This window comes from Coregonus clupeaformis, chromosome 13 (assembly GCF_020615455.1).
Source record: "Coregonus clupeaformis isolate EN_2021a chromosome 13, ASM2061545v1, whole genome shotgun sequence".
Lineage (NCBI taxonomy): Eukaryota > Metazoa > Chordata > Actinopteri > Salmoniformes > Salmonidae > Coregonus > Coregonus clupeaformis.
In genome coordinates, this window is record NC_059204.1 from 24,022,573 (window position 1) to 24,046,045 (window position 23,473).

Below are 23,473 nucleotides of genomic sequence, written 5' to 3' on the forward strand. Positions count from 1 at the left end.
TTGTCGAGATGTTGTTGGGGGGAAAAACTCATTTTAGCCAATCGAATGTCTCGAGATGAGGTCATGGGACACTTTGGAGGAGGGTCTGGGCGGGTTCATCTGAGAAGAAGGCACCCATCTGTACTTTTGAATGTTTGAACCATAATATAATTCCTAAACTACTGGCTGCCTGCTACACCCAGATGGGAGAGGGAGTCATTTTATATAATTTATCAAATCCCTTACATGCTACTCTATTGACCTAGGTCATTTGTGTAAGCAAATCACCAAACCAAATTCACTATTCTGAATACATCCCTCAATTTTTGAAATTGTTAATTGACCACACAAATCAACATTTTGCAATGGCCATTCTAGTCTCCGGACCACATCAATAGTCATTATTGGACGATCATGTCAAACTTCTCAATTATACTTGCTAGTTTATTTAATATATATATTTTATTTATTTATTTTTAAACACACAAATAACACATTTGACATCCTCATGATGGAATTCTAACAAGAAACGTCTAATATCCTGAAATTGTGTTTAGTGAAAAGTTCTGACAACTCTTGAACATCTGAACTAAGTTCCGTAGAATCTTGAGAAACCAGGTGACACATTTAGAAAAACTTGTAATCCTTTTCTGTGGAACGTGACCACAAGTACCACTACCTACCTATATAGTACCCACCCTCTTTTACATTTACGTCATTTAGCAGACGCTCTTATCCAGAGCGATTTACAAATTGGTGCATTCACCTTATAGCCAGTGGGATAACCACTTTACAACATTTTTTGGGGGTGGGGTAAGGGGGGGGGGTAGAAGGATTACTTTATCCTATCCCAGGTATTCCTTAAAGAGGTGGGGTTTCAAGTGTCTCCGGAAGGTGGTGAGTGACTCCGCTGTCCTAGCGTCGTGAGGGAGCTTGTTCCACCATTGGGGTGCCAGAGGAGTGAACAGTTTTGCACAAGCATTTTGGGGGGCAGGCTCGGCCCCCTATGGCCCGCCCATAGCGACGGGTGTGGGCACAGGCAGGGATCCCAGCCAACAGCGAGTTGCAGTAATCCAGACGGGATTTTTCCAGTTCAAATCATACCAGCTCCCATCTTTGCTTATTGTATTATTTTGGTATTCAGAAAGCAAAACCATCAAAAAATAATTCTGAGTTGCAAGGTTGCAAAATCTTGACTCATATAAAGATCTTGGGAAAAACGAATCTGCCAAAGATACCATGATATTGTAAATACAACACAAATTCAAAACAAGACAGACAACACGCCATTGTCAGATTTATCCCTCCTTTATTGACCACATTGTAAAAATTAAAAGCTCACGACTGACAATATCACTCTTTTGGCCATTGATTGCAGAAATTATTTATTGACATTTGATTGGACGTTATGAAACACCACCTCCTTCCATTCCCAGATGAGAGACGCCACATTGGTAAGTAAAATAAAACAATCTTTCTGCAATTCCCAACAAAAGTATAAAACAACGGTTTAATTTCACACTCATCTGCAGACCACAGGGGAAGGCTTTCTCAGTGCTGTGTGCTAAAAAGGGGTGTATGAACGCTAATGGGTCGGAGGGCTTTACGTCCGTGATAGCCCTCGGTTATCCAGGTCTTTCACCTGAAGGGGGTAAACAAGACAGTTAATAAATCGTTGTTAAAAAAAAAAATCCCAAAGATTTATTTTGACTCCTTGGCATCAACAATGAGGAAATATCATTTATACTCCCAAATTGCAACTTTTTCATATAGAGTCTACATGTAACGTTTAAAAAAAAAAAATAATAACCCCCTGAAATGGCCTGGTACTCTACGGGTGTGACTGAATAAATACAGAGGCGAGTAGAAGACCGTAGCTACAGAGCGAGAAGGATATATACCTTGTATATCCTGACCAGCCAGTGCTCTGTAGTGTAGGCCTCCTCCAGCACGTCCAGCTCAAAGTCCTTGTTGCCGATCTCAGCGTTTCTCACTCGGTCATAGCCAGGGGGGCGCTCTGGAACAAAGGTTAGAACATCAGGACTAGGGCCAAGATGACAAATAGAAGATTGACACCCACAGTGTCATAATTATGCAGGGTTACTCACTGGCCTCTGTGTAGACCTGGCCGAAGCGGTAGTAGCACATCTTGTACATGAGGCAGTTGAGCAGGACAGGGGAGCCCTCACGGTCCACGCGGAACTCTCCAGTGGGGGTGTAGTAGTCGTGCTCCTTGATGTGCTTCCCTGTGTCTGTGCTACCCCCAATACGCACCATCCACAGGAACTTGTTAATGTCTGCACAGAGAGAGGAGTGTCGGCAGACGTAAAGCATGAGTTATATTCTCAAGTTAAAGATTATTTATGATCATGTACAAAGTGTACCATCTAATGCAGTCGTATTAAAACTTTTTCAGCGGGGACCACTTTTTCCACCAGAATTCCTGGGGACCCCATGTTTTCCCCAATAAGTTATTGCGACCCCACCCCAAATCGAATGACAACCTTAAATAAAATATCCATTCAAATGTTTATAACAAATAACCTTAAATTCAATGCATTTTCATCTCTAATCAAACTGAAAAGAAACCAATAAATGCATTTACTCAACAAAATTATCTTTCTCAAAAACATGGTACAGTGGGGGAAATAAGTATTTAGTCAGCCACCAATTGTGCAAGTTCTCCCACTTAAAAAGATGAGAGAGGCCTGTAATTTTCATCATAGGTACACGTCAACTATGACAGACAAATTGAGGAAAAAAAATCCAGAAAATCACATTGTAGGATTTTTAATGAGATTATTTGCAAATTATGGTGGAAAATAAGTATTTGGTCACCTACAAACAAGCAAGATTTCTGGCTCTCACAGACCTGTAACTTCTTCTTTAAGAGGCTCCTATGTCCTCCACTCCTTACCTGTATTAATGGCACCTGTTTGAACTTGTTATCAGTATAAAAGACACCTGTCCACAACCTCAAACAGTCACACTCCAAACTCCACTATGGCCAAGACCAAAGAGCTGTCAAAGGACACCAGAAACAAAATTGTAGACCTGCACCAGGCTGGGAAGACTGAATCTGCAATAGGTAAGCAGCTTGGTTTGAAGAAATCAACTGTGGGAGCAATTATTAGGAAATGGAAGACATACAAGACCACTGATAATCTCCCTCGATCTGGGGCTCCACGCAAGATCTCACCCCGTGGGGTCAAAATGATCACAAGAACGGTGAGCAAAAATCCCAGAACCACACGGGGGACCTAGTGAATGACCTGCAGAGAGCTGGGACCAAAGTAACAAAGCCTACCATCAGCAACACAATACGCCGCCAGGGACTCAAATCCTGCAGTGCCAGACGTGTCCTCCTGCTTAAGCCAGTACATGTCCAGGCCCGTCTGAAGTTTGCTAGAGTGCATTTGGATGATCCAGAAGAGGAATGGGAGAATGTCATATGGTCAGATGAAACCAAAATAGAACTTTTTGGTAAAAACTCAACTCGTCGTGTTTGGAGGACAAAGAATGCTAAGTTGCATCCAAAGAACACCATACCTAATGTGAAGCATGGGGGTGGAAACATCATGCTTTGGGGCTGTTTTTCTGCAAAGGGACCAGGACGACTGATCCGTGTAAAGGAAAGAATTAATGGGGCCATGTATCGTGAGATTTTGAGTGAAAACCTCCTTCCATCAGCAAGGGCATTGAAAATGAAACGTGGCTGGGTCTTTCAGCATGACAATGATCCCAAACACACCGCCCGGGCAACGAAGGAGTGGCTTCGTAAGAAGCATTTCAAGGTCCTGGAGTGGCCTAGCCAGCCTCCATATCTCAACCCCATAGAAAATCTTTGGAGGGAGTTGAAAGTCTGTGTTGCCCAGCGACAGCCCCAAAACATCATTGCTCTAGAGGAGATCTGCATGGAGGAATGGGCCAAAATACCAGCAACAGTGTGTGAAAACCTTGTGAAGACTTACAGAAAAAACGTTTCACCTGTTTCATTGCCAACAAAGGGCTTATAACAAAGTATTGAGAAACTTTTGTTATTGACCAAATACTTATTTTCCACCATAATTTGCAAATAAATTCATAACAAATCCTACAATGTGATTTTCAGGATTTTTTCTCCTCAATTTGTCTGTCATAGTTGACGTGTACCTATGATGAAAATTACAGGCCTCTCTCATCTTTTTAAGTGGGAGAACTTGCACAATTGGTGGCTGACTAAATACTTTTTTTCCCCACTGTATATTGTCTTTAATTTTGGCGACCCCATTAGGGGTCACGACCCCAACTTTGAATACCACTGATCTGATGTATGTATGTATTAGGCATTGACAACTAATAAGTTAAATAACTTAATCTGAAATATATATGTTAAGAAGCTGTAATAAGTGATTATAATTATTATAAGTGAGTGATTATGCATAGAGTGATGGGCATTGATAGTTTCCACTGGCTTTGTAGACATACCGTCTGAGGAGTATCCCGTCAGTCCACCAAAGATGACCAGGACGTAGCTTACATCCAGCTCCCGCATGATCTCATAGGCCTTCTCCTCGGTGGATGCCATGGCCTACCGGTCAACAGAAACACAGTTTATATAAAGTTCAGAAGTCACAGGTATCAACCAGGCATTAACAGATGATAGGATTGTCACGTGTCAGTCCCATGTAAAGTCATCAATACAGAAAATAAAAATACTTCACCTGGCCAACTCTGGAGATGTGCGTGTTGTTCCATGTGTTGTTGTCCACTAGAATTGTTCGATTGGCCATGGCTGTTATCTGATAGCCGTAATCCCACCATGACATCACTTTAGCATCCTCTGGGGTGTTGTGGCGGAGCCAGTAGTAGGCCTCTCTGAAGTCATCAAAGATGATGCGGCTGCCGTCTCCGCCGCGGGCTGACAGGACGATGGAGGGGGAGGAGTAGGCTTCGCTCGTCACCCAGGTGGAGTGGAAGGTGTAGGTGATGAGGAAAAAGGTCATGACCAGAATCATCCCGCTGGCCACCTGGTGGATAAAAAGGTACAGGATATCAGGGACCTAATACTACTTTCAGATCTATAGTGCCTAGGGGTTGTAACTGGACTGGGCCTAGATCTCACATCATTTCACCCTTATCAAATATATCCCCCGACTTCATCAGTTGGAATGACATCCAGTATCAATGGCTACATGCCAAAGCTGCATTTCGGTGACATTAACAAACATTTATTGAACAGTGCCATCTGGGGGCCAATATGGCATCATCATGCCTTTATGTATCCTTCCTCTCTTACCTCGTTCTTGATGGGGTAAGTAGAGTCCTGCTGCTTCTTACTCTTCTTGTCTGGCCGGCTGATATCCAGGTTCTTCATGTAAGTGGTGAGGACCTGGGACACACCAATGCCTGACAGGATGCACATGACTGGTGCCAGGACCAGCATCAGACGCACCTGAGGAGAGAAGCAGCCAAATCTGTTGAACATAACCTGCTACGTAGTCTCTTTCTGGGAGCTCATCTGCTTGCACAACATGCAATAGGGGAAAACTAATCTAGCGTTGCCTGACTGCGTAAATAATATGGACGGATCGAGCCTAGGGGAGCACTGACAGGTACCATGTGCAATTCCTACTGCAAAAGTAAATATTGGAATATTTGAAACCATAGATTTAAAATATTCCTCTTATTCAAGAGCTAATCTGCAGGCCGACATACCATGACAGCTGAGAAGTACATGCTGGTGACTCCATACATGATGATGAAGATCCTGGCATCAGACAGGTTGTTGAAGCAGTAATACAGACCCACTGTCAGGATGAAGAAATGCAGGTTCATTAAAGCAGCGCAAAGTTTTTCTTTACAAGTGATTTGTACCTTTGTCCCGAAAGTATTCTGATTGATCCATTTACCTAAACATCATTCTAATGTGTTATTTCACCAGCAAGACTACCATTTCAGACGGAGTGTGTTTACCTGGGAACATGAAGACGAGCAGCTGCAGGTCAAAGTAGTAGGAGGACCAGGTGGTGGGCTGGTGCTCAGACACAGAGGCGATGATGGGGATGTTGTTCTTGGCATAGGATGGGTCCAGCAGCGAGTAGAAACGACCCGTCCATGGGGAGATCTTCCCTGAGAAACGCAACAATCACAACACAGTCAAGTCGTGTCGAGCCAAATGAACAAGGCACTACCAAATCACTTGGTTCTGATATTTATTGGGTATAGGGTTATGCGTTTTATCTTTAACCATATCTGTATGTAAATATAAAATGCAACATGTAAAGTCTTGGTTAGGGTTGCACGATATTGGAAATAACTGACATTGCGATATTTTGTTTTTCTGCGATATATATTGCGATATGAAAAAATACAGGATGTATGTATGATCCTCTGGGAAAAATGCAGTTTGCAAACAGCGACTTTTCAGGTGGAAGTCCTCATTAATAAAGTGTACGGTCAGACTTATGTAGGGCTCCGTTGTCCGGCTGGACCACAAGTCCGTTGTTGCTGTATAATATTCCACTTGTGACAGCTCTGTTTCAACTTGTGCCTTGCATTTCTTGTACAACTCTGGGATGGCAACTTGAGAAAAATAGTTGCGTGACGGCATTACATACCGCTTGTCACGCGACCGGATCATGTTTTTAAAACCCTCTTTGGTAACCGTGTTAATTGGTACCATGTCTTTGGCGACGTGAAACCGTTCTCGTATGGTGTAATACTGACAAAGGCATCCGAAATAGATTTTTGCTTTGGAGGGCATTGAGATGCTTTGCACTCGTCATACAAAGATTTGTGGGGCCGCCTTAAATGATCGAACACATTTGTCGTGTTGCCTCGTGTTGTGGCAACAATTGCAAGGCACTCTCGACAAAGTACCAGTTTTTGGTCATCATCCTGTCTGTAGCCGAAATATTTCCATATAATTGACGATGCATTTCTTTTTGCAACCAAATTCTCAATTTCGGTATTTTTTGCCTGTTCCTTGCTCATCATTTCGTCACGCGCAAGCAGAGCCTGCATGTCAACCACGTGCAGCAACGAACTCAGTGTTTAAAATAATAATAATAATAATAATAATAATAATAATAATAATCTGTGTATCCAATAACCCATAAATCGGAGTAAATTACATTATATCAGACAGATATAATGCAAGTTTAACATTTAAAAAATATATATATTGTAGACTGATATATGTTTACCTTACTAAATCGCACGTTCTGCGATGTGACTATTGCGGATGCATACATCGCAATGTCGATGCTGAAACCATATATCATGCAGCTCTAGTCTTGGTCCCATGTTTCATGAGCTGAAATAAATTATCCCAGATATTTTCCATAAGCACAAAAACTGTATTCCTCTAATTTTTTGCACAACTTTGTTTACATCCCTGTTAGTGAGCATTTCTCCTTTGCCAAGATAATCCATCCACCTGACAGGTGTGGCATATCAAGAAGCTGATTAAACAGCATGACCATTACACAGGTGCACCTTGTGCTGAGGACAAAAGGCCACTAAAAGGTGCAGTTGTGTCACAACAAGTTGAGGGAGCGTGCAATTGGCATGCTGACTGCAGGAATGTCCACCAGAGCTGTTGCCAGAGAATTGAACGTTAATTTCTCTACCATAAGCCACCTCCGTCATTTTAAAGAAACTGGCAGTAGGCCTCACAACCATGTGTAACCACGCCAGCCCAGGACCTCCACATCCATCTGCTTCACCTGCGGGATAGTCTGCGACCAGCCACCCGGACAGCTGAAACTGTGGGTTTGCACAACCAAATAATTTCTGCACACTGTCAGAACCTGTCTCAGGGAAGCTCATCTGCTTACTCGTCGTCCTCACCAGGGTCTTGACCTGACTGAAGTTTGGCGTCGTAACCGACTTCAGTGGGCAAATGCTCACCTTCAATGGCCACTGGCACGCTGGAGAAGTGAAATCCCGATTTCAACTGTACCGGGCAGATTGCAAACAGCTCGTATGGCACCGCTCGTGTGGGCGAGCGGTTTGCTGATGTCAACGTTGTAAACAGAGTGCCCCATGGTGGCGGTGGGGTTATTGTATGGGCAGGCATAAGCTACGGACAACGAACACAATTGCATTTTATCTATGTCAATCTGAATGCACAGAGATACCGTGACGAGATCCTGAGGCCCATTGTCATGCCATTCATCCGCCGCCATCACCTCATGTTTCAGCATGATGATGCATGGCCCCATGTCACAAGGATCTGTACACAATTCCTGGAAGCTCAAAATGTCCCAGTTCTTCAATGGCCTGCATACTCACCAGACATGTCACCCATTGAGCATGTTTGGGATGCTCTGGATCGACATGTACGACCAAGTGTTCCAGTTCCAGCAACTTCGGATACGGACTCGTTTTCTGATCCACGACCCTACCTTTTTTATTAAGGTATCTGTGACCAACAGCTGCATAGCTGTATTCCCAGTCATGTGAAATCCATATTAGGGCCTAATGAATTTATTTCAATTGACCGAGTTCCATATTTGAACTATAACTCAGTAAAATCTTTTAAATTGTTGCATTTATATATTTTTGTTCAGTGTATATGTTAATCATCAAGAACAAACAGGCTTTGAACAACCATACAGGTCTGTAAATAAAATCCTACATTACCGAGTAGAGGCATTGCTCTGGCCTGAGTTCAAATACAGCAGTATTGGTTTCCGTTCAAATACTTAAACTGTACTTGATTGAGAGTACTTTCCTGAACGGATTCTTGGCGAGTTTCTTACCGGTCACCATGAGCACAGTGCCCACAGAAAGCAGGACGAAGCCCACCAGGGAGATGACGCTCTTGAAGAGGACCTCAAACTGCTGGGCGTTCAGCTTGCTGCGCAGGTAGTCCACAAAGGCATGGATCTGACACAGGCCAAACACTCCGAATGCTGCCATGTGCTCGGACGACTGCACAGGCTTCAATGGAGACAAGGAGGTAAACGGAGTGTGTGTAATATCCCGAAATCACTCCAACGGCAAACATTTGTGATAATAGGATATATAAATGACTTAATCATTATTTAAAAAATCATATACATGGACCCATGTTGTAGTCACAAGATAACATGCAATGGACATCTGGACAGCTGCTGTGTATGCATAGGAAGGGAGAGAATAAGGAGAAGTGTTTACCTGAAAGCCGACAAAAGATATCTGCATGGAGAGGATGGTTCCCAGGCAGTAGACGGTGCAGTAGGCCACGTAAATACGGTGGGAGAAGCGGCCGGTGAGCATGAGGACCAGCACGTGGAGGGGGATGAGGTTGATCAGGAACACATAGCCACCCCAGGAGGACACCTGCAGACAAATACATAAGGGTTGTGTTCAGTTGGTTTAACGTTTTTGCTACATATTGTAACAATGCTGTTTGCTAATTTTCCTTTATCTTACACGCAGCCAAGGTAAGACTCCTTCAGATAAGCCTCATAAGAGGAGTGTCAACCTTCAGCAGGGACTGAGTTACTGTAACTTTCAGTTTCTAAGTTCTCCATTGTCAATGTTCCTTATCATTTATTTATTTTAGAGGCGTTAGTCTCACCATGTAAAAGTAGGCAAGGGCACACATGGACGACCAGTAGATGGAGCCTGTATTGACTGCCTTGATCCACATGTAGTATGTCAGCAGCATGCAAAAGATAGCAATACCTGGATAGAAAAACAAGAAAATAGATTAAAGATCACAACAAGGGCCAAGTCCTTTAGAGGGGCATGTCCGTGGGGATGAGGCATGTTCTGTACCTTCATTGTCATAGGAGCCGGCGACAGAACGGGAAATGTAGCCAGGTACCACCGCTATCATGGCAGCAGCCAAGAGCCCAGCACCTGCATCCTACAAGTAGACAGATATGAAAACCATGGGAACAAGTACATTTCAGAGCTCTTGAGCATTTTCAGTTTGTAGGTTACCTCCCCGTTTCCCTACATTTCTTTAAGTTTTCTTCCTTGTGTGCTGCAACCTACCTTGAGCTCCTTGGTAAAGTGGTAGGTGACAATGGCAGTGAAGGAGGAGAAGAGGGGAGCCAGGAAAACACAAACGTTACGGATGTCGATGGTGATGTGGAAGAAATTCAGGACATGGTACAGGGCAGCAGAGGTGATCATCAGGCCTGGGGGAACAGGGCAGAACAGAAAGAGTTAACAAAAGGGCAAGTAGGTTCTATCAAAGAAGAATGTGTGGACTAGGCCAACACAATCACAGAAAGGATCTTTATGACAAAGGGGGAAAAAGGTGACAATAGAGTTGATGACCCAAAGCCACCTTAACACAGGACAGTCCATTTTAGTGGAACATTCTAATGTCTAGATAGTCACCCAATAACGTCAAGTACAGTCTTGTGTTGAACAGGTCATCCCATTCCTACCTGGGTAAATGGTGCCACCGATGATCCTCCCCAGAGGGTACCATGCCCGGTCATCAAACCAGTTATGAAAGTTGTAGAAGCCCTCCTCTACCAAGAAGCGGGTTGTTCGGTAGTTGAAGTACCTGACAATGAAGCAACAAAGCATGCAAGGTCAGAGATTTAAACACCATTTGAATTATAAATAGAAAACTGGCATTAATCTGAATTATTAGGGGGGAACTTTCATACAACAAGGTAGTGGACTTACGGATCAAACTCATGGATGACACTCTCAAACCTCAACACAGAGAAAAGCCTGGTGGAAAATGCTGAGAAGGGGAAATAAAGAACAAGTCCAAACCATCTCTACTCATATCACAGTCAGGTGACAATGGCCCACAATAATAATATGGAATACTATAAGTGTAGAGTAACAGAAAGGGATGCAAAGTGTATGCGTTCTTACAGAGGATTGCAGCCATAGACAGGATGAGCAGCTTCAGCAGCGTGTCCTGTTTTTCATAGGACAGCCGCAGAAAGCCAAACTTCGTCATCTTCAAGCAGGGAGGGATAACTTGGCTTATCCCTTAGTACCTGTTGGGAAGAAAATTAAATTAACAGTGTAGGTGTGAGGCAGCAAGCTCCATTCCAAATGTGCATTGCTTGCGCATGAGTCAGAGCAGCAGTCAGTCCGTTTTTTAGTAGCTTGATCAGTAGCTCAGTCATGAGGAAAATCTATTAAATAATACATATTTGTATAGTATTTCTGGGTTTAAAAACACGGCGTTTCAGTCTACAAACTCAGGGCGAGTAAGTTATTCTACTAACCCCAAGTGTTTGTTGAAAACTCACTTTACGAATGTTAAATACATCACACGATCTATTAACCACTTTCTATAATACTAACACTATTTGCCAAATGAAATCACTGACTGGGTTTAAAGACGTGCCCAACTCTGTTCCAACCAGATAAGGACACGCGCACCGCCAGGTTGGATCCGGCGAGAATAATCTAACCAGGAAGTGGATGCAACTCCGTCTAGACTGCAAACTTTCCTTGTATTACCATTCATACCGTTCTTTATCTGCCTTGACCAACTCACAACCTACCAAATGCATTATCCTAGGTTATTCCTTTTGTAGAAATGGCAACACCGGTAATTGAGAAATATGTTGCTGGGTGACATGAAGGCATTGTCAAGTTCAATGCAAGTAACGTTAGCTAGTTAACGTTAATGTAGCTAATTTTCTAGTAAATAGTCTGCATGCATGTATTGTCCTAAACGCAAGAAGTAGTTAACTATCTGGTGGGTTTTCCGTTCCTGCAAATAGACAGTGCCGATTCTATTCAACTCGAGCCGAGGGCTGAGCCTTATTTTAACATGTTATTTAGCTAGCAAGGTTGCTAGCTAACTTTAGCTGTGTGAATGAACATAAGGTATTCTTCCACTTACTCTCAAAGTTACACCATGTGACTCATTTCAGAATATGTATACAAAACAGAGCCATATGGCAGTTAAATTATCTATCTCGTTGATTTAGCAGCTATTTTGAGCAGCACTTACCCACTCCGTTCCTGTTACACACATACACTTTTCACACACGACCTTGTGTGCAGCTTAAACCCGCCCAACCAAGCTATGCAACGTGTTTATTGGCCTTGCATCGACCGTCAGTAAACTCTCATTCCTGATTCGTTAATGAGCTATCATTCAAACAGGCCGGATAAGTCGCTGTTCCTTCCAGTGACGTGTCCTTAATGCTGAAAAAATTGCTTGACAGAGTTCGATTAAGCTGAACTGCGATGTACCGGGATATGGCCCGTGACATGAACGGGCAAAAGCGGTGAGGGAGGAGCGCCCTTCTCAAAATAGAACAGTAATCTGCGACTCCCCTTCTTGATCAAATTGGTCTGGAAGCATAAACAGCAACATTCATAGTTGTTTTTCAACATTGATAAATATCTCTAATAATTTCCAACCAGTTATGCAGTAAATTACCACCCACATTGGGACATATAATAAAACACCAAAATATTTTGTGAATTCTCTTACAAATGTTATTTTTTAAATAAAATATCCACGTGGGAAACATTTAGCAGTTTACCATAGAATATTTCAGACTAAAATAATTGTGTCAATCAAGATTACTTCCATGTAGATGTAGTGTATACTGACCAATTTTATTGAAATTAGGGATAATACTTTTACAAAATCTCACTCACATATGTCAATCTGCATACATAAACACTATGCATTTACAATTATTTCATACTGTTTCACACGCCCCTCCCAACCCAAGCCATTAGATAAGATTAGGTAAAAGCTAGATGATGGTAACCCCCATGGTGAGGTTTTGGTTGAACATTCAGAGCCAAGTGACATTATGTAAAACAAGAATTCCCACAGCTCAAGGGGGAACAAAAACAGAGGGCTTCTCCCGTCTATACACCTTCCTTCCTTCCTTCAAGAGAAAATCAGTCAGAACTGAGCTCAGTGACATCTTCCTAGTACCTACACCAGTGTTTTGTGTACAATTGATCGAAGCAGAAGTGAGTCGAACAAAGTAGTAGATAAAACAGTTTGGCAGTGTCATCTGATCTGACCAAGCTGCAGAGTCCATACAGCTTCACCTGTCTGTCTAATACACAACTATAGAAAATAGCTTCTTCAAAACAGCTAGCATCACTTAACACACAACAACCAGTGATTATATATTTGGATTAATTAAGGATGCTCTTCCTTTTTTGTGGGATGTTTAGACCAGCTCCCATGCTAAAAGTGTACAAATTAAGATTAGTCTATGAAAGCACTTACAGGAATACAAAAAAAGTGTCCCTTTGTTTTCACCGCACAAGATTATTCCTGGGTTTCCAGCCAGAGGAGTATCAGTGACACCCTGGCTTTACAGAGAAACAGCTATTAATTAACAAGACAACATCCTATCAGCGTGAAAGGAATGTCACTTGCAACACAGAAAAATGTATGTCACAACTCTTGCGCTTCACTTTTTAACATTGCAAACATGTCACCCCCTTCAATGGAGAAGGGGCTTATTGTAGTCACACACACTTGGATGAACGTTTAGTCAAAGGCTGCATCTCTGTGCTGATTCCTCAAGCAAAGGAATACCAAGGATCGTGTGACCAGTGCCTAAGGCTCTGTCTGTCACTCAAAACATATAGTAACATAACATGAGTCCTGGCAAAAATGTAACCCTTTTCCTTTTTCTCTTCCACATCAAGTGTTTTATACAAAGCAGTCTGGGATCAGTCACTGTGTGATAAACAGATTAAACAAGCAAATGATGGCAAACATTGGAGTTGGAATCGAAAAGAGCAGAACAAAAAAAAAATGAAGAAAAACAATGTATATGACTGCTTGTGCTGTATGTAAAGCACTCAAATGGCACATCATACATAAAAAACAATTAAAGAAAACATTTTAATGAGAATAAGCTACAAGAATCATGTGTGTTTGAGTGTGAGGCACATGGCAGTCAAATCTCCTTATACGTCATTCACATTTTAAAAAACACCTGACCGGTGCTCCAAAATAATATGAAAAGGGCCGTAGTAAAATTGTTAAAATCACATTAAAACCCCCCTTTAACCAAACATCCTCCTCCTGTCCTGATAAGAGAGATCCTTCCACAGACAGAATAAACTGCTCCATTGGTTTACTGAGCAGAGCTGCTCCCTTGTCGCCCCCTGGTGGCCATCACTGGGAGGGCAGGGGTCTCTGGCGGGCAGGAGAGGCGTGGGGAGAGGTAGGCAGCTTCTCGGCGGAGATGGACGCGTTCAGGGATGACTGCAGGTGGACTGTCTTGTGGAACAACTTGTTGCTAATCAGCACAACCAGAGAGAAGAGGCGCAGCTGGAAGTGGCTGTGTGTGGAAAAGACACGGGGGGGTAGAAAAGAGTGAGTGAGCAGGGAAGAAGATTCCACTGGTTCTTTTCACACAAGTGAATCTGTTTGATCACTGGTAATTATTAGTGCGTGCAGTGCACTATACTCACTATAGCTTTGTTGGGGTGTTGGCCTCGTTAGCACTGATGATGAACAGAGGGAAGAGGATGGAAAACAGACAGCCACTAGAGCAGAAAAAAATTATATGATTTTAATCGATCATTAGAATGATTTGCGATATCAGTAGGACTGAAAGTCTGCATATTGGAAGTGTCCTCATGCATGGATCGAAAGAGAGGAGACACTAGTGACGTTACCTGATTATATATGAAGAGGGGAGGGCAGTCAACAGAGCCATGGGGAGACCAAAGCCAAAGTAGTAGGGCCAGTTCCTCTCAATGTTGGACAGCCGTTGGTGCATCTCAATGCCTTGGATGAAACGGTTACAAATGGGTTGAGATTTTGCTTAGTTCCTATTACCTAAAATTAGTATAATAAGTAGAAAGGAGGCTCACCATGGTTGAACCAGCGATACTCAAAGCAGTAGAGGGAGTAGAGCAGAGACATGTGGAGAAGGCTGACCATCTGTCCAATAGCATCAATGGGGAAGAGACTCACAACCATACCCTAGAAGGACCACAACAAAGACAAGATGAGGTAATATGTTGATTACTAACTTGAACCATTGAAGGTAATGGATCACAGCTCTGTGTTGAACCCAAAGACCCCTGTAGGTTTTCATTCCAACATAACCTTAGTGAACCCTCTTGATAGATAGTGAGATCATGATTGATAGTGAGTCTTCTTCATGAATTTGAAGACACGGGAATGTCAATTGCTGTACTACCTGAATGAGGAAGAGAGCCTGGAGGAGGAGGTTGAAGATCATGTCAGCGATGATCTTACTGACGCTGGGGAAGGGCTGGGCTTTCCGACCAGACACCTCGAACGCCAGGTCAGCTATGTCCTACAGCAGACAACCAGAGAGCGCGTTAACCTCCTGTTTTACTGTGTGACACATGTTAACGTCTCACAAGATCCTCAGGCAATAATATTTAAGACTGGAAGGGAATATAGATAGCATAGCAATAACACATGGGAAATTCCTAACTGCTGTGAGACATTCAACTGTATCAAAGCCACTACGCTATCCCCTGAGCATTGCTGGAAACTATATTGTCAACAGTGACGTAATTCGGTTGAATGCATTCAGTTGTGCAACTGACTAGGTATCCCCCTTTCCCATTATTCATTAAATTGGCTTATGATAAAGTTATGGTTAGTGCTATCCTGTAGGGCTGCACAATTAATCAAATATTAATCTAAATTGCAATATTGACATGTACAATATTCATATTGCAAGAGGCTGCAATCTTTTTTTAAACGCCATTTATTCAAATGTAATAAGGGTCCCCTGGGAAACTCTGACCAACACTTAGGTTTCTACCCTGTCACAACAACTTCTACTGTATCTGGCTTTTTCATTAGTTGTCATTCCAAACACCACCAACCATAGAATCCAAATACTATTTTGATTTCTATGATTCCAACAGCTCACCCAAGTGTTTTGTAAAATTGCAATAATTGGTTAAAAAAACGCTATTAGGTTATTTGCCCATATCGTGCAGCCCTACTATCCGAGATCGTTGGGACATCCCTAAAGCTAAACTTAAACCCTACCCTAACTCTTACCTAACCCTAACAGTATTCCATTTCAATCGGGTGACATCAGAGTTGGGACATCCCAAGGATTCCGTTTAGACTTTTCAATAAAAGTATACACGACTAGTGCTCTCCAGTGCCAACTGTGCAACAGTTCTCCTTGACCATCTATCGCCCACCCTTGTTACATTAACCACAAAACATCTTTATCATCATCTGTGTCCTAACTAACAGAGGCCTCACCTGGAACCAGATGGCGTTGACTATCTTGCTGAGCACAAACAGAGGGAGCACCCAGAGAGCACTGAACACTGAGGTCAATATGAACTCCAGCCAGGACCACACGTTGCCATGGAGAGAAGGGTCACCTGGCAGGAAATGGCTCTTTGAGTGACACATTTTACCACTGTTCTTAACAAATCACTATGAAGCATGTGATAATGGAGTAAACCCGCCCCACTGTTCCTGGCAGGCACACATACCAATGATTATTGCTGTCAGAGTCTGCAGTAGTGGAATAAACACCCGGTAGAAGAGGAACAGACTGAGCTGCAAAGGGAATCGGAGGGGGGATTACTAACACGAACAACATCTATGTAGTATTACATACAGTATTTGCCCCTCTCATACAAATACAGTATTTGCATGATATACATTTTTCAAATGGTTTTAAAATATAGAAAAGTGTTTGTTTTTTTACCCAGAACACTCCCCCATTCCAGGCACAGCACTGAAAAATCCTACTGGCTAATTTGGGTTCACTGAAAGAGAGAGTATGACAAATTGTCACCCACCATCGTCATTAATAGGCACAAAAATGTATAGGTCTTGGCCGACTGTGGACACTAGACAGCATACAAGGATCCATATTTACTCATAACTCTTAGGGCTCAATTCAATCCGTATCACGAAAGCTCAGCGCTATAGCGCGACTGAAATTTAAAGGCAAAGTTCACATGTTAGCGGAGACTGCATTCACAGAAAACACTGCATAGATCGGCTCAATTGGATATCAATCGCGCAATAGCGTTGAACTTCTGCGATACGGATTGAATTGCGCCCCTAATATGAACCTTTCACAACTAGAAATAGCATATCAGGTTAGATAGGGAGAAATGTAAAAAAGAAGCCAAAATATCAGTGTCTCTATTAATCAGTAGCCTTTCATGATATGTATCAAGTAACACGTATACCCTTTCTTATACCCACAATATAGTGCCAACCCGAACAGAAGTGTGCTGGCTCTGACATGTTCTTTTCCCATCACACTTTCACAGTTGGAGAAACGGTGGTGGATCCGTAAACAGGCCAGCCCAGCTTGGCAGTGTGAATAGGGTATTACAGTCCTACTGCCTACCTCTCCTGTTTGCGTTCCTCACTCTGGGCCCGTCTCTGAGCCAGGGCCCCGCTGGCTCTCCTCCGCCGCTGCTCCTCCCTTTTCTGCTGGATGCGGGCATCCAGCTTGGAGATTGTTCCAATCCCCAAAATGGAGTCCTTAATCCCCTGTAGGACACATAGAAAATATGCACAGACTGGGTTAAATGACTTATAAAGGAAATCAACACAGCACATACTTCTAATGTTGTACGCAACACTATGTTAGACTTGGTGGGTTGAAAACTTCAAAAGCAGTGCTTTAAATACTAAATGCATCCTAATACCATTTAAGTAATGTATCATGTGCTTTAATGCACTTGGTTACCTAGTAGCACAGTTGAAATAAAACGTAAACTAAACCAAAAAAACAAGGCTAATCTTTGTTCTGCTTTTGTGGATGGGATCACTTGCCACCTGGAAGCAAGGTGATAAGGTTCGAGGTACACAACACAAGATAAGGGTAAACATATGGTTAAGCCTCTAAATGTAGGCAACTATGATTTTGCCCCAAAGCAACTTTTGCTCTAGACTAGAGCAAACAAGAAAAAACGTAAACTTTATTAAAACATTTCACTTGTCTTGTGTAAAAATAAACTAATTAACTAGGCACAATGTTAAATGGGCTAAGTGGATGGCTTCAATTGAACTAGAAAACATAGTTCCCAATAGATCTAAACAGTGCTTGGTAGTTGGTACACAGCCTCATGATTCAGTGCCATAGCTGTACCCTCCTTTAACCCTATGTGTTGGCCTATCACTTGTGTGTGGACAGACAGGGTGTGGTGTGTTGTGTTGCTGTCTGACCGTCGCAACATTGCGGAGGAAGGCCCTGATGCTGTCTGTCATCTCCAGACCATCTGCAGATCCATCAACTGCAGAAGGAGGGGTGGCTGGGGACCTGGTCAGCTCTCATGGCAGGGTGGGGCACACCCAGCAACACCACACAGGAAAACTGTTAGAGAGAGCAGCAGGGTCACTTTGCTCCAAGTCTCATTACGTTAAAAGGAGCATGTCATGATAAAAGGTGCATGTCATGATATACAGCCTATATTTATTCACATCAGTGAGGCACACCAAGCGACCTGTGTGTATATCAGTCACATCACACAGGAAAATATTTAGGCAACAGGTTCACTTTGTCAAGCGTCTCATACCATGTTAAATGGCCTTTACTTAGGGCACTATTTATTCACACAACTTTCTGATACGGTTAGTACAGACCTAACTATTAGTATTAGCTAGTTACTAACACTTTCCAGCTAACAAAACCCATATGGAAGCCCATAGGCCCTACATTTGAGTATGTGGACACCTCATGTAGGCCTAGATCAAATATGAGTGACTTAGGGTCTGTAAATGGCTTGTTCACTGGCTTTCTTGGTGACATTATTATATTGAATAGCCAATTAGTTAGCTACCTTATCAGGTAATGTTATCAAATAAACATTTCTGAATTTAATGTATCTCGCTAGTTAGCCAGCCATCTGTTGTTACTGTTAGCCAGTCATGGTTGAAACGTTGCTTTGCCTCAACTCTAGGAACCTCAGGACTTGTGACCTTCTTCGGCAGACAACACTGAAACGCTAACGTTAGCTAACTACTAGCTACAGTAGTTAGCTGACACATACAAAACCAAACATGGTAATCACATCGTTACATAGAATAACTAACGTTAGCTAACTAACTAGATCGTTATTTAACTAGCATAACGTTACAGTACATACGTTCAGTATTAAGAATAGTCCATAACGTTAGGTGTAAAACAAACTAGCTATCTTTCTAGCTAACGTTAAGTTGTCCAAATTCAAACGATGCAAGCTAGCTAACGTTACATCGTCCAAATTCAAACGGTGCAAGCTAGCTAACGTTAGCTAGCACGCAAGCTAACTTGCCTGACTGGCTCCCTAGCTAACAACGAAAATGATTTACTTGGCTCCCTAGCTAACAACGAAAATGATTTACTTGAATCAAGCGGACATTAAAGACAGGTCAGATCGAGCATTTAATCACCATGACCTACCTCATGCGACACTTTCACTGAAATATTCTCGTGACCTCTTTATTACTGTTTCTTTAAGGTTTTTCTTTTGCAACAACAAACCAAACCCTGGCCCGTAACTTGTGTATTGGGCAAGCTCCAACCTAACATGCTGACTAGACCGTGCGCGCATGTTGATTTTGTCCACCCACACCAGACGCGATCAGGACACGCAGGTTGAAACATCAAAACTTACTCTGAACCAACTATATTAATTTGGGGACAGGTCGAAAAGCATTAAACATTTATGGCAATTTAGCTAGCTAGTTTGCTGTTGCTAGCTAATTTGTCCTGGGATATAAACATTGGGTTGTTGTTTTACCTGAAATGCACAAGGTCCTCTACACTGACAATTAATCCACAGATAAAACGGTAAACCGAGTTAGTTTCTAGTAATCTCTCTTACTTCAGGCTTCTTCTTCTTCTTCTTCTTCTTCTTCTTCTTCTTCAATGGGGTTTAACGGCGGTTGGCATCCAATTTGTTGCATTACCGCCACCTACTAGACTGGAGTACAACTCCCTTATCTATTCCTTGAAAAATAAAACAAAGCAAAGAAATACCCTACCATCTAACACTACACTTACAAATTCAAAACTATTACTAATAATTAACCCCACCCTTCTCCACTATTTAAATATACTCACTCCTACCTCATGCCCTCATCCTGAAATGATGAGACATCACCACTTAACACTCCCTGTAACTTTTCTGCTGTCAAGTCTTGCACACCCAAATATCTCTCTGCAGCTGCCACCACAACCTCAATTTTCTTCGATTTGCGTTCTAATCCCTGCAGTACAATTAATAACCATTGCTATAAAACGCTAAAAATCCAATCTTACTGAAACATATATCACTTGGTTACTTATCCCCCTGTACATTTGACATTTTTAGTAATTTAGCAGACGCTCTTATCCAGAGCGACTTACAGGGGCAATTAGGGTTAAGTGCCACATCGACAGATTGTTTACCTAATCGGCTCGGGGATTAGAACCAGCGACCTTTCGGTTACTGGCACAACGCTCTTAACCACTAAACTACCTGCCGCTGGTACATACCACCTACTCTCACCATTCCCCCACTTTTACATTTACTGCTACCCCAGTAATCACTGCTTTCAATGGCGCCCTTTTCTTGAGGGCGAAACAATACACAATTCTTGCCCCCATTTGTTTGACTCTGAGCGCCTTCTCCCTCTGCCCAACAGAAACATATACAATTATCACTAGACCACTTCTGGTTACCCTCACCGATTCCACTATACCCAACGCTTTTTTCACCCATCTTGAAACCACAAATGAATCAGCTAAAAGGCAAGGATCCACTTCTTCACTCCTACTGTCACATACTCATCTTTATCCTGACCCTCTGTCCAAGCCTCTGGCTCCGAGCACTTCACCACACCTACCACCTCCGATACTTCACCCTCATTCTCTTCCATTTCTCCCCCTGTCTTTAGCTCACATTTCCTACCTGTCTTCTTTAACAAACCTTCTCCCCTCAATTTTTAACTGACTCAAACTCACATTTTACATTGACATTTTAGTCATTTAGCAGACGCTCTTATCCAGAGCGACTTACAGTTAGTGGGTGCATACATTTTCATACTTCTTTCATACTGGCCCCCCGTGGGAATCGAACCCACAACCCTGGCGTTGCAAGCGCCATGCGCTACCAACTGAGCTAAACAGTCTTCCTCCCTCTGCCTCTCCTTTTCCCTCCACTCCTCCTCCGTCATCCAAGCACACGACTCCTTATTATAAAACTGCTTTTCTCCTAACCAATATATGCTTCTTGCCTTCTCAAAGGACTCAATTTTTCCCCTCCGGCGTCTATTCTATCCTCTGGACTTGTGTCGACATCTTGGCCTGCGTCTTCCATCGGAAAAAATTTGGTCCGCCACATAGTCCATTGGCCACCACTTCATACAATTTTCATGCTGCCTCAAATGGCCTTCAGGCTTCTTCTTCTTCTGTGGATTTTATATGGCGGTTGGCAACCAACTTTAAGGTGCATTAGCGCCACCAACTGGACTGGAGTGTGGACCTCAGTTCATCTTTCAATCACCCACGTGGGTACATGCTCCTAAAAACCAATGAGGAGATGGGAGAGGCGGGACTTGCAGTGCATCAAGCGTAACAAAAAGAGCCAAAGTTCTATTTTAGCACCTGGCTACGCAGACGCTCGTTGACGTACGCGAGCAGTGTGGGTGCAATGATGTATGTGAACATTTATTTTGCAACGCTCGCGCACGCGACGCGAGCTGTGTGGTCAGCATGAATAAGGGGATTGTGGGAGGTGTAGTGTGGTGTGGTGTGGAATGATGGCTAAACGTTGTGTCCACTGAAGTTTAACTTCATCAGAGTGACTTCCTGGGCATATTGGCACTCCCCAGTAGGAGCAGAATGGAATTCTACAGTATTTCAATTAAATGTTTCAAGGACATTGTTGTAGTGGGGACAGTAACATTAGTAATCTCAAAAAATTATACTTTAAGGAAAATATTTGTATATTTTTTCATTTTTCTGTTTAGCTCACATAATATAATTTAAAAGTATGCATTAAGGTGTCTGTAATATAATAAATGTTGCAAAAATGAATGTAGACATTAATAAATGCATTTTTATAGCTTCCAAAAATGTTTTTATGACGGTGGGGGAGTGCCAAGATGGAGTCAAGGTCGCTTCAACACAGCACCCCTATTAGTCATCTAGTGTATATAAATCATTCTTCTGCTTGCTCTTAAGGGGTTTAGGCCAGGTGAAGCCACTGAGGTGTAATATTAACTGGAGACTGCGTCCAAGATGTCCGTCCGTTGTTTTCAATGTAATCTACTCATGTTCGCAGATTCATGGACTGTCTATATCAGGGTTGCATCTGTTTATACAGACCAACAGGGAGCAGCACGAGCAGCGACTATGTCATCATGTCACCCAAAAACATAGCAGACATTTACATTTACATTTTAGTCATTTAGCAGACGCTCTTATCCAGAGCGACTTACAGTTAGTGAATGCATACATGGATTAATATAAAATGTTAATATCATCGGCTGTGAGGGATGGAAAAAAATTGGCCTCAGCGACAATTATTTGCATAATTCAATGGATGTTCTGTGCACAAAGGTGATGGCTAAAGTGTCTTATTAGGAATTTTCAAATCTGACTTCTCTATGTGGCCGTCTATGGAAATTGTCTTTCTGGGCCGAGCGTCAGTTAAACTGTCGTACCGAAGCAAAACTGTAGGAGCAGTCTAAACCATGCTTCTAGAGTCTAGACAAATGGTTCCCAACTCCAGTCCTTGAGTAGCCCCAACAGTACACATTTATGTTGTAGCCCCGGTCAAGCACACCTGATTCAATTTGTCAACAATCATTAAGCCCTCAATGAGTTGAATCAGGTAAGTTTGTCCAGGGCTGTAACAAAAATGTGTGCTGTGGAGGTACTCGAGGACTGGAGTTGGGAAACGCTGTTCCAGACCGAAACCCTGGCCCCTTGGGTGAAGCACTTGTGACAACTATTGTAGGCCTAAAGGGTTTTGTTTTGTAAATAACATTTTCCAATGAATCATCATTCATGGATTTCTTACAATTGAACACTGTAGTAGGCCTGCATAATTTTTCCATTCCCATTACTACAATACTTTGAATGACGGGCTTATTGACACTTTAATAATTATCATGTTGGGAACTAATGGGACCAACAAAGTGTAACATCAATGGCGAGACAACCACTTTTCCAGGATATGAATTAATAACTTTATGAACAAAGTCACTGTCTGTCTTTTCCTCTGTGCCAAAACCACATGAAAACTTTGACAGAAAAGTTGAGACCTGAAAGCTAGGTCAGCATATAAGGAGGAAGAAGGTGAATAATGATAAGAAAATAAGAAGATACAATTTAAATGTTGTCCCTGATATACAAGCTTTTTCAAATGGGTTAAAGGAGTTCCTCAGTCGCAGAGCAGTCCACTGTAGACTGAACACTGTCACCTCACATACAGTTGAAGTCGGAAGTTTACATACACCTTAGCCAAATACATTTAAACTCAGTTTTTCACAATTCCTGACATTTAATCCTAGTAAAAATTCCCTGTCTTAGGTCAGTTAGAATCACCACTTTATTTTAAGAATGTGAAATGTCAGAATAATAGTAGA

The 23,473-nt window shown here is 42.4% G+C and overlaps 2 protein-coding genes across 5 annotated transcripts; both read right to left on the reverse strand.

Annotated features, from left to right (window-relative positions):
• Positions 1–1,271: 1,271 nt before the first annotated feature.
• On the reverse strand, positions 1,272–11,976 carry LOC121579781 (dolichyl-diphosphooligosaccharide--protein glycosyltransferase subunit STT3A). Its single transcript, XM_041894673.1, has 17 exons — positions 11,897–11,976; positions 10,798–10,925; positions 10,600–10,660; positions 10,353–10,474; positions 9,952–10,097; positions 9,730–9,820; positions 9,530–9,636; positions 9,124–9,288; positions 8,727–8,907; positions 5,935–6,090; positions 5,677–5,768; positions 5,258–5,413; positions 4,683–4,988; positions 4,447–4,549; positions 2,088–2,276; positions 1,881–1,996; positions 1,272–1,621 (listed from the first exon to the last, which is right to left on the reverse strand). Exons 2-17 carry the CDS (start codon positions 10,883–10,885, stop codon positions 1,583–1,585), a joined length of 2,118 nt encoding a protein of 705 aa, XP_041750607.1. The 5' UTR covers positions 10,886–10,925; positions 11,897–11,976; the 3' UTR covers positions 1,272–1,582.
• Positions 11,977–12,494: 518 nt separating this feature from the next.
• Positions 12,495–19,747, reverse strand: LOC121579784 (etoposide-induced protein 2.4 homolog). 4 transcript variants are annotated; one of them, XM_041894680.1, is made up of 11 exons: positions 19,723–19,747; positions 18,083–18,230; positions 17,259–17,404; positions 16,602–16,662; positions 16,384–16,450; positions 16,145–16,269; positions 15,087–15,206; positions 14,755–14,866; positions 14,557–14,668; positions 14,350–14,424; positions 12,495–14,216 (listed from the first exon to the last, which is right to left on the reverse strand). In XM_041894680.1, the coding sequence occupies exons 2-11, from the start codon at positions 18,122–18,124 to the stop codon at positions 14,051–14,053; spliced, it is 1,026 nt and encodes a 341-aa protein (XP_041750614.1). In that variant the 5' UTR covers positions 18,125–18,230; positions 19,723–19,747; the 3' UTR covers positions 12,495–14,050. The 4 variants fall into 4 exon arrangements, with proteins under 4 accessions (XP_041750614.1, XP_041750613.1, XP_041750612.1 ...); XM_041894679.1 differs by lacking the exon at positions 19,723–19,747 and adding an exon at positions 19,639–19,681; XM_041894678.1 differs by lacking the exon at positions 19,723–19,747 and adding an exon at positions 19,299–19,454.
• Between the last annotated feature and the right edge of the window lie 3,726 nt (positions 19,748–23,473).

What these genes read in the sequence shown, in the direction of transcription:
- LOC121579784 (XM_041894680.1), bottom strand. Translation starts at nt 18,124, where the DNA reads ATGACAGACAGCATCAGGGCCTTCCTCCGCAATGTTGCGACG. An exon ending in GGAATGGGGGAGTGTTCTGG is followed by an intron (nt 16,451 to 16,601) that starts GTAAAAAAACAA and finishes TTCCCTTTGCAG; the next exon opens with CTCAGTCTGTTCCTCTTCTA. An exon ending in AGGCTCTCTTCCTCATTCAG is followed by an intron (nt 14,867 to 15,086) that starts GTAGTACAGCAA and finishes TGGTCCTTCTAG; the next exon opens with GGTATGGTTGTGAGTCTCTT.
- LOC121579781 (XM_041894673.1), bottom strand. Translation starts at nt 10,885, where the DNA reads ATGACGAAGTTTGGCTTTCTGCGGCTGTCCTATGAAAAACAGGACACG. An exon ending in TATCTTTTGTCGGCTTTCAG is followed by an intron (nt 8,908 to 9,123) that starts GTAAACACTTCT and finishes TCTCCATTGAAG; the next exon opens with CCTGTGCAGTCGTCCGAGCA. An exon ending in CTTACCCCATCAAGAACGAG is followed by an intron (nt 4,989 to 5,257) that starts GTAAGAGAGGAA and finishes TTTATCCACCAG; the next exon opens with GTGGCCAGCGGGATGATTCT.